Source organism: Canis lupus, chromosome 9 (assembly GCF_003254725.2).
Source record: "Canis lupus dingo isolate Sandy chromosome 9, ASM325472v2, whole genome shotgun sequence".
NCBI classification, from domain to species: domain Eukaryota; kingdom Metazoa; phylum Chordata; class Mammalia; order Carnivora; family Canidae; genus Canis; species Canis lupus.
This window is the reverse complement of record NC_064251.1, coordinates 41,734,925-41,744,715: the sequence shown is the minus strand read 5'-3', so window position 1 is coordinate 41,744,715 and position 9,791 is coordinate 41,734,925. Positions and strand designations below refer to the sequence as shown.

Below are 9,791 nucleotides of genomic sequence, written 5' to 3'. Positions count from 1 at the left end.
TGATTCATGTTCTTATTCTCTCTCTCAAATAAATAAATAAAATCTTTTTTTTTTTTTTTTTTAAGGAAGATGGGGACGCCTGGGTGGCTCAGCGATTGGGCATCTGTCTTTGCTTCCAGGTGTGATCCTGGATTCCTGTGATTGAGCTCCTTGCATGGAGCCTGCTTCTCCTCCCTCTGACTGTGTCTCTGCCTCTTTCTGTGTCTCTCATGAATAAATAAATAAAATCTGAAAAAAAAATTAAAAAGGAAGATGAGGAAATTAAAGTTAGCACTGAAAAACTTTTCATCTTCTCTCCCCATCCCATTGTTTTTGGCAGTTATATTGTTATTAGTCAAAGTTCACAACATTTACTTTATATCCCATTTAGTCTCAGTTCTATATTTAAATAGAATCATAGCCTACCACCAGAAATGCTTTCCTATTATTGAGTTCATTGTTTTGATCCATCACTAAAATAGAGTTTATCAACTTTTTTTCTATAAAAAGCCTTTGTTTCATATTCCCTGATTTTTTTAATGTTGAAAATATCATATGTGTGTGTTTCTCTTGTATTTGAACAATATCCTGATTGGGAATAATATTCTTGGGCCACATTTTCTTTCTTTTCAAACTTGGGGTAGTATTTCATTGTCTTCTGGCATTGGATCTTGCCTTAGGTCTGAGACAAGCTTGATGCCCAGCTCCACTTTATCTCTTTTAGTCAACTTGTTTTGTCTGTCTGGTTGTCCAAAAATGCTTTCTTTAACTTCAGTGTATGGCTACTTAACTGGGATAGTGATTTGTGTCTACCATTCTGTAGAAATATTATGTGTTATTTCCACCTGTAACTAATTTTTTCATTTACAAAAAAGACATTTTCAAAAATTATTTCTTTGAATAATCTTTCTATTTTACTTGTTAGGTTCTTTACTTCAGGGTCCTCAATTAGCTTTATGGTAGCTGTCTTTCTTCTTTATTTTCTCTATAATCTAGGAATTCCCCAAAGTCTGTAAACTAATGTAAATTACAATCATGGAGTGGTGATTATTGGGATGGGTTGGCAGAAGCAAATTCAATCCAGGTCTCCTAGGAATAACAAAGATAAAACCCTTTTGAAGATAAGCTCACATTTCAAAATTACAAACATATGAGAAAAAAATCCTCCAGGAGGAAAATTCATCATACACTACTAACTGTAGAATTGGGTCCCCAAGAACATCAAATACTACCAGATACAGATTATAGACTTTGGTTTAAATACTTAAAAACATAAAAGGAGGAACCTAATGCATTAGAAAATAATACCATACTTTGGAAAAGGGACAGTTTTGGAAAAGGATCAAATAAATCTTGTGGAAATTAAAACACATATTTCAATTTGGTTAAAGCTTAGTAGCAGATGGATTAAATAGCACATCAGAAGAAGCTGATATAATCAGTGAACTATTAATACATTAAAAAATTCACCTGGAATATAACACAGAGAGATAAGGCAATGGAAAAGATAAGAAATATGGTGAGAAAAAGCAAATAGTGCTGTCTGATAGAACTATAATGTGAGAGGGGTGCCTAGGTAGCTCAGTCAGTTGAGCATCCAGCTCTGGGTTTTGGCTCAGGTTCTGATCTCATGGATCATGAGATTGAATCCTGAGTTGGGCTCCAGGCTCAGCGGGGATTCTGCTTGAAGATTCTCTTCCTCTGCTCCTCCCCCAACTCGTGAGCGCACACGCACACACACACACTCTCTCTCTCATAAATAAATAAATATTTTTAAAAAAGAAAAAAGAAATAAGTGAGGTACATACATAATTTAAAATTTTCTAGTACTCATATTAAGGAAAGTAAAAAGAAACTGATGAAATTAATCAAAAATATTATTTAACATATAATCAATATAAAATTATGAATTTTCAATTCTTTTTTCAAAAAAAGAATTGTCTTTATTTTTAAAAAATTTTAAATTTATTTTAGAGAGAGAATGAGCACGAGTGTTGGGGAGTGCCAGAGGGAGAGAGGAGACAGAAGCAGACTCCCTGCTGAGTGTGGCATCTGATATAGGGGCTGGAGATCATGAACTGTGCCAGAAACCAAGAGTCCGATGTTTAACTGACTGAGCCACTCAGGCTCCCCTTTCATTCTGTCTTTAAAATCCAGTGTGTTATTGGGATTCCTGGGTGGTTCAGTGGTTGAGTGTCTTCCTTGGGCTCAGGTCATGATCCCAGGGTCCTAGGATGGAGTCCTGCACCAGGCTACCTGCAGGGAGCCTGCTTCTCCATCTGCCTGTGTCTCTGCCTCTCTCTATGTCTCTTATGAATAAATGAATGAATAAATAAATAAATAAATCTTTAAAAAATTTTTTTAAATCTTTAAAAAAAAATCCAGTGTATATTTTGCACTTATACTACTGCTGAGTTTGGACTGGCCACATTTTAAGTGCTTAGTAGCCACATGTACTAGTGACTACTGTATTGGACAATGCAGATCTAACTTACATCTAAAAGGATTTCCAGAAGGGAAGAGAAACAGAGGAGGCAATAATTAAAGACATTATGTTGAGAAGCTTCCAGGGTTAATGTAAGGCATGAATCCTCAGATTCAGGAAGCACAGTGAATGTTCATTAGAATGTAAATATTTTGTAGTGAAACTGTAGAGAGCCTAGAATGGAAAAAACATTAAAATTAATTGGAGAGAAAAGACAGATTACCTACAAAGGAATTTCAATTAGACTGAAAATGGTCATCTTTAATGCTGAATAAAAGTAAATGTCAGTATAAGAATTTTATACCCACCTGAACTGCCACTTAAGAATGAGAGTCAAAATAAAGACCTTTTTAGTTAAAGGCAGAGTGTATCACTAACAGGTTTTCACCAAAGGATAACCATAATAAAACATAAATGCAATAAGGTATCTGGAGGTCTAGGGAAAGGTGGCAGTGTGAGAGAGGATTTCCAAAGAGATGAAAAGATAATAATGACATTCTTTGTCTAGTTTTTACTTTCTTTTCCCCTCTAGAGCTTCAGTGGCAGTGGACTTGCAGAGCTGGTGAATCACCACTAACTTAGAACTGCTAACCTTAGCTCCCTTAGTTACACAGAGTATGGGGGAGAGAAGTAGAAGTGTATACTCTTGTATTAGCTGGAGAGCACATTATAGCATTCCCCTTTTGGTCATTTATGGGATATAAAACATTTTAAAAGCTCAATGAAAAATTAACAATTATAGGGGTGCCTGTCTTACTTGGTCTGTAGAGCATGACTCATGACTCTCAGGGTCCTGAGTTCCACATTGGTGTAGAGATTACTTAAAAATAAAAAAAAATTAACAGGGGCACCTGGGTGACTCAGTCGGTTAAGCATCTGCCTTCCACTCTGGTCACGATCTCCAGGTCCTGGGATTGAGCCCTACATCCAGCTCTCTGCTCAGTGTGGAGTTTGCTTCTCCTTCCCCCTCTCCCATTGTGCTCTCTCAAAATCTTTTAAAAAAATTAATAGTTGTACAGGAGAAAGAAATAGTTTTGGAATATGGGGTAGCATGGGGGGGGGGTTAGGGCTTTGTGGTTTGTCTTGGAATGGTGGAGGGACAAAAAGAGCTTAGCAGAGAGGGAAGGGAGGCAAGTTGAGGGTGAGGAAGCCTAAGATTAGAAACAAAGTTGACGATTGATTGATAGAGCCTTTTGCTATAAAAATCACTGATTAAATGTTCATTTAGCCCTCTATGAGGGCTCCCTGAGGAAGGGGAGTGGTGGGTGCTAATCAGCTAATTTAGCCAGCGACTTAACTATTTTTTTAAACTAATTAATTAATTAATTTATGAGAGACACAGAGAGAGAGGCAAAGACACAGGCAGAGGGAGAAGCAGGCTCCCCACAGGGAGCCTGAAGTGGAATTCCATCTCAGGACCCCAGGATCATGCCCTGAGTCAAAGGCAGACACTTAACCACTAAGCCACCCAGTCAGCACTGCAACTTAAGTATCTTTTAAGAGCTACCATTTATTGAGCACTTATATGTGTCAGTCATAGTACTGAAGTGTTATAGTGTCTTTAAAACTTTAATCTTCAAACACTTGTGTGAAATATTTTTTTTTATGTTGGTAAAGTACACAGAATGAAATTTAAAATTTTAACCATTTTTCAGCTTGCAGTTCTGTGGTATTAAGCATATTTCACATGGTTGTGCAACCATCAAATGGAGTATATTTATTTTAAAGATTTTATTTATTTATTTTTTTAGAGCAAGGGCTAGAGTCGGGGGAGGGGCAGAGGAAGAGGGCTGGATCTCACAACCCAAGATTTCTATCTGAGCCAAAACCAAGAGGTGGACACTCAACTGATTGAGCCACCTAGGCACTCCTCAAATGGAGTAGGTTTTAAAAATGGTTTTACTGATGACTGAAATCAATCTCAGAGAGTTTAAGTAATTTGACTATTAGATGGCAGTAAAGACTTGAGCTCCTTGTTTGCCTGACTTCAAATTCTGTATTCTTTTTTCTACAGTATAGAATACCTTTGCCAGAAGCAACTTGAAAGCCATCTTTATTTTTTTATTTTTTATTTTTTATTTATTTATTTATTTATTTTTTAATTTTTATTTATTTATGATAGTCACACACACACAGAGAGAGAGAGAGAGAGAGAGGCAGAGACATAGGCAGAGGGAGAAGCAGGCTCCATGCACCGGGAGCCCGACGTGGGATTCGATCCTGGGTCTCCAGGATCGCGCCCTGGGCCAAAGGCAGGCGCCAAACCGCTGCGCCACCCAGGGATCCCCATCTTTATTTTTTTAGAGATTTTATTTATTTATTCATAGAGACAGAGAGAGAGAGGCAGAGACACAAGCAGGCATCATACAGAGAGCCTGATGTGGGACTCGATCCAGGGTCCCCAGGATCACACCCCGGGCTGCAGGCGGCGCTAAACCGAAAGCATCTTTAAAGATTGTATGTCTAGGAATCCCTGGGTGGCGCATTGGTTTAGCGCCTGCCTTTGGCCCAGGGCGCGATCCTGGAGACCTGGAATCGAATCCCACGTCGGGAGCCTGCTTCTCCCTCTGCCTGTGTCTCTGCCTCTTTCTCTCTCTGTGTGTGTGTGTGACTATCATAAAAAAAAATTGTATGTCTAGGGCAAGAACCCAAAGGACTTCCTGGTCTTCCAATTAGAGATGTGATTTTGGAATAAAAATAAAGATAGTGGGAGGTAGATGGTTGACTACATAGTGGCAATACTGGAATTTGATTTTTTGGACCAAATAATCATTTGCTCACCATACATATTCCTGATTTTTTTCCATGTCCATATACTATATCTATTGCTATCTAAATTGACCCACTTTTTTTTTTTAAAGATTTTATTTATTTATTCATGAGAGACACAGAGAGAGAAGCAGAGACACAGGCAGAGGGAGAAGCAGGCTCTATTCCATGCAGGACTTGATGCCGGGACTCTGGGATCTCACCCTGGGCCAAAGGCAGGTGCTAAACCGCTGAGCCTCCCAGGCATCCCGACCCACTTTGCTTTTCAGTATAATTACGCATCTCTACCTTCAACGGAAAATCAGTAGTATTATTGGCTCTAGGTAGGATGTAACCTTAAAAACAAAAACAAGGAAGCGTAACTCCACATAGGTACTGTTGCTTCCTCTCACTTTGTTAAGAAGAGAGATGAAAGAATATTAAAGAGCCATTAAAAACATAGTGACATCACACCGAACCTTTCTTCTTAACATCGTGAGAGGGACTGGAAGATACTTGGAAACATGTCCCAGTATTTCAAGAATGGGGAATATGGCATGGGTGGGCCTCATGGAGGTGGAGGTGAAAATTATAAAATTGTTAGGAACTGAGGTGGCCTTTTGTGGATGTGTTTGGATTCTCTTCCATGACATCCCTGCATTTCTTCACTCATCTGCTGAGTTTTCCTTCTACCAACTTGGATCTCATTGGTTCCAAGTGACAGATTTTGATTTTAGTTCCCTTGGTTAAGTGGCTGAGTCTCTCAGTTCCCCAGTTCCTGAGAGAGGAATTGGATTGGTCCTGCTGATCTTTTTAGGTCAATCCCTATAAACTCTAGGTCATGACGAATCTGAGACAGCCCCTTCACGCGTACCTCATCTAAACAGCAATGGCAAAACAGTCACATAGTGTAGGGCATGGACACTTAGGGCAGCAGAATTTTGTGGCAGGGCAGATATTAGTACTTATCCAACAAATATGTATTGAGTGTTTGCCATGTGTGCAAGCCACTACCATGGGAGCTGGGGTCTTTAACAGTGGACAAGATTTTTTTTTTTTAAGATTTTATTTATTCATTAGAGACACAGAAAGATAGAGAGAGAGGAAGAGACACAGGCAGAGGGAGAAGCAGGCTCCATGCAGGGAGCCTGATGTGGGACTCGATCCCAGAACTCCAGGATCAGGCCCTGGGCCAAAGGCAGGCACCAAACTGCCGAGTCACCCAGAGATCCCCAACAGTGGACAAGATTGACAAGGTCCCTGAAACCTTGTGGAGGGAAGCGAGCTTTAGACTAGTGACATAGGAAATCAAAGACTATGTTAGGTCCTGAGACGGAGATAAACAGAGTGATATGTTGGTTCCTGGACTGAAGGTGGAGGAGATTACTTTTAATGGGATGACACAGAAGGCCTCTTTGTAGAAATGATCTTTGAGCTGAAAGCTGGGGAGGGAACATAAAGGCTTTGAGGTGGGAAAGAACTTGGCATGTTTGAGGACAAAAAAAAAAGAAAGAAAAAAAACACAAAAGGGCCAACTGAGCAGAGTGAGTAAGGGGTGAAGTTGGAGAAGTAGTCAGGGGCCAGATTATGCAACACTTTGTGGCCCCCAGTGAAAGGGATGGTAACCAGACCCTCCCCAATTCCCAGACTGTCAGATACATGCAGAGAAATTTTGAAGATGCTCAGCATGGAGATGAATGGCAGAACAACTGCCAGAAGATGGGTGGGAGCTTTTGGTGACATTGAGAATGTTACATTCCTGAGAATGACTTATAGTTTTGTATTACTTAAGTGTAAGAGCATTGGTTGCCCATCAGTGCAGTCAGTGAAAGATGACTAGTAAGCAGTAGCTAGTGATCCCTATAACGTAAGTTACTTCTCACTCTTCTGTAATGAAGATGCTACATGGAAAGAAAATAACATTTATTCTGTATGACCTCATATTATCTTATCTACTATCCTTACAGAAACCTTGAGAGTTAGGTTTTATTATCCCTTTTTTTTCCAGATGAGAAAACCAAAGATCACAGAAATTAAGAAACATGTTAAAATCATCAGCAAAGTGGCTGGCCTGGGCTTTGAAAGCAGGTGGATTACTCCAAAACCTGTGGTCCTTTTATTGTGTTTTCTCCCTGATGATACTGTTTGAAAGATAAAGATACAATGGAGGTATAGAGATCACTCTCTTGGACTTGATGGGAAAGAAAGGGATGATCAAGGGCAAGTAGTGTAATAAACTAGTCCTGTATGCCTCTTGCATCTCCTATGGGATCACTGGGTAGCTCCAAAGAGTAGGACCAGTAGGAGATTACTATATGTATATAATCTTTAAAAATGTTAGAGAGGGGGCAGCCCAGGTGGCTCCGTGGTTTAATGCCTCCCTCAGCCCAGGGTGTGATCCTGGAGACCCGGGATCGAGTTCCATGTCAGGCTCCCTGCATGGAGCCTGCTTCTCCCTCTACCTGTGTCTCTGCCTCTCTCTCTCTCTGTCTCTCTGTCTCTCATGAATAAATAAATAAAATCTTAAAAAAAAAAAAAAGGCTAAGATAGGGGCACCATCTTCATGAATATACATAAAGCCCCAATCTCCTGGTGAGAAAGGGCTGGCTCACCTCAAAACTCTTACTAAGGGCACCTGGTCTGCTTTCAGCTCAGGGTATGATGCTGGGGTCATAGGGTTGAGTCCTGCATTGGGCTCCCCAAGGGGACTCTGTTCTCCCTCGGCCTGTGTCTCTGCCTCTCTATGTCTCTCATGAATAAATAAATAAAATCTTAAAAAAACTCTTACCAAGGTGGCTGCACAGAGATGGCTAGGTTGCTGTAGTCAGTAAGACTCACCAACTTGGGAAAAAGATCTCACAAACACCCCCAGTCTTTTGTAGTGCTTCCTCTTGGTAGTGAGGTGAGCATTTCATCCTCTTTCATGATTTCTTCTAACGAGTTCCTTTTGATTTTTTTTTTTTATCGCTTCCTGATGGAGCCTGGAAGTAGCTGAAGGTTTTAGGATTGGTCTGGTCATTTTTTAGTAAATCTTTTACTTACTAAAGTAGTGAGGATGAACTGGTAGGTCTTTAGAAGCTAAAGATATTTATTTCCTGTTGTTCTCAGCTTTAGAATTTTATAGCTCACTAATATTATGGTACAATATATTGATTGCTCACCAAATTGAGGAGGGAGGGATGACTTTTTAAAGCAAAGAAAGGTTTAGTTTTATACTGAGATTCATGGTATCTCAGAATTAGGAGAAATCTAGAAGCTATTTAATCAATTTCCCCACCAGTGCCATGAATCTTGTTTACAACTTGTTGAGATGTGATCCAGTTTTCTTTTGGACACATCCGGGAACTAGGAATGCATTCCCTAAGTTACAGATAATATAAGTTTCTGCTCATATAAGTATCACCAAATCACTTTAAACCCCATTCCTCACCTGTGAAAGGAGTGTAAATAATGCCTTCTTCACAGGACATTGTTGGGAGGATAAAAGAAAAATGTATAAATTGCCTAACCCAGTCAAAGAGGAGTGCAATGTTGATTCCCTTTACAGGTCCCTTTAGGGGACAACATATTCTGGTTTTGGATTGTCTTCATAATCCTCATATTGCATTGCCTCTGTGTATTTTTAGTGCTTCCCTTAAGCTCACCCCTCAGTGGTCACACAGTATGTCTTTTCTCTTTTCACTTGGCAGCCTTTCAGATATCTGTGATTCTAGTTGAAGAAACTAGAGATATTAGAAAAATCCTTTTTTTTTTCTTTTCTGAGCAGAGAGTTCAGGTAGCCATTAGAGTCCCATGTGAACCCCCCAAGAGGGATTTATTGAGTGAATGGGGCAGAGATGGTATTTCACTTTCTAACATCAGTTCTCCCGACGCTGATGGGCTTAATCACAGGCTGGCTATGATCCTGTTTGATTCTTTAGGATTCTAGCCTGGGAAGTGTGCGCATGTGTGTGTGTGTGTGTGTGTGTGTGTGTGTGACACAGAGAGAGATGTTGTTCGACACTTGAATGCTTTGAATGGTGCTATTCTTTGTGTGCCGCAGTGAGCACTAATAAGATCGTTTATTGCCCTGAATGAATGCTTAAACGTGGAAGCTACAAAGGAAGCCAAACGTTTTTCAATGAATACCTAGGCAGGTGCTCAAAACGTCCCGTCAAGGGCGAGGTAGGAGAGTTGCTTCTTTTGGGGTGGGTGGGGACTAGCCTTCGGCTTTAATTCTTAGGCACCGCCTCTTTCTCCCGGCGGTCGGCCGCTAGGCGGTGCTGGGGAGCTTGCCGCCCACTAGCTGGGGCGCCCCAGCTCTCCTCCCTCGCCCCTCAATCCCCGACCCGCGCGGCAAGACTACAACTCCCGTGGTGCTCTGGGAGCGGGAGAGGGCGGGGGGGGGAACCATGGGCTAAGAGGGGTGCGAGGGCGGGCTTTCCGGGAGTGTGTTTCCGGCGTCGGCGGCCGCGGCCAGGGACGGTGTGAAAGCGGTAAGATGGCGGCGGCGGCGGTGGTGGAGTTCCAGAGAGCCCAGTCTCTACTCAGCACTGACCGGGAGGCCTCCATCGACATTCTCCACTCCATCGGTAAAGGT

At 41.0% G+C, this 9,791-nt stretch overlaps 1 protein-coding gene across 1 annotated transcript in view; it reads left to right on the top strand.

Moving 5' to 3' along the window:
• Nucleotides 1-9,622: 9,622 nt before the first annotated feature.
• The window catches only part of PSMD11 (proteasome 26S subunit, non-ATPase 11), a 31,390-nt gene continuing 31,221 nt past the window's right edge, over nucleotides 9,623-9,791 (top strand). The window contains exon 1 of the mRNA XM_025439954.3: nucleotides 9,623-9,783. Within this exon, the coding sequence (XP_025295739.1) occupies nucleotides 9,693-9,783 (91 nt within the window). The 5' untranslated portion in view covers nucleotides 9,623-9,692. The remainder of the gene's footprint in view (nucleotides 9,784-9,791) is intronic.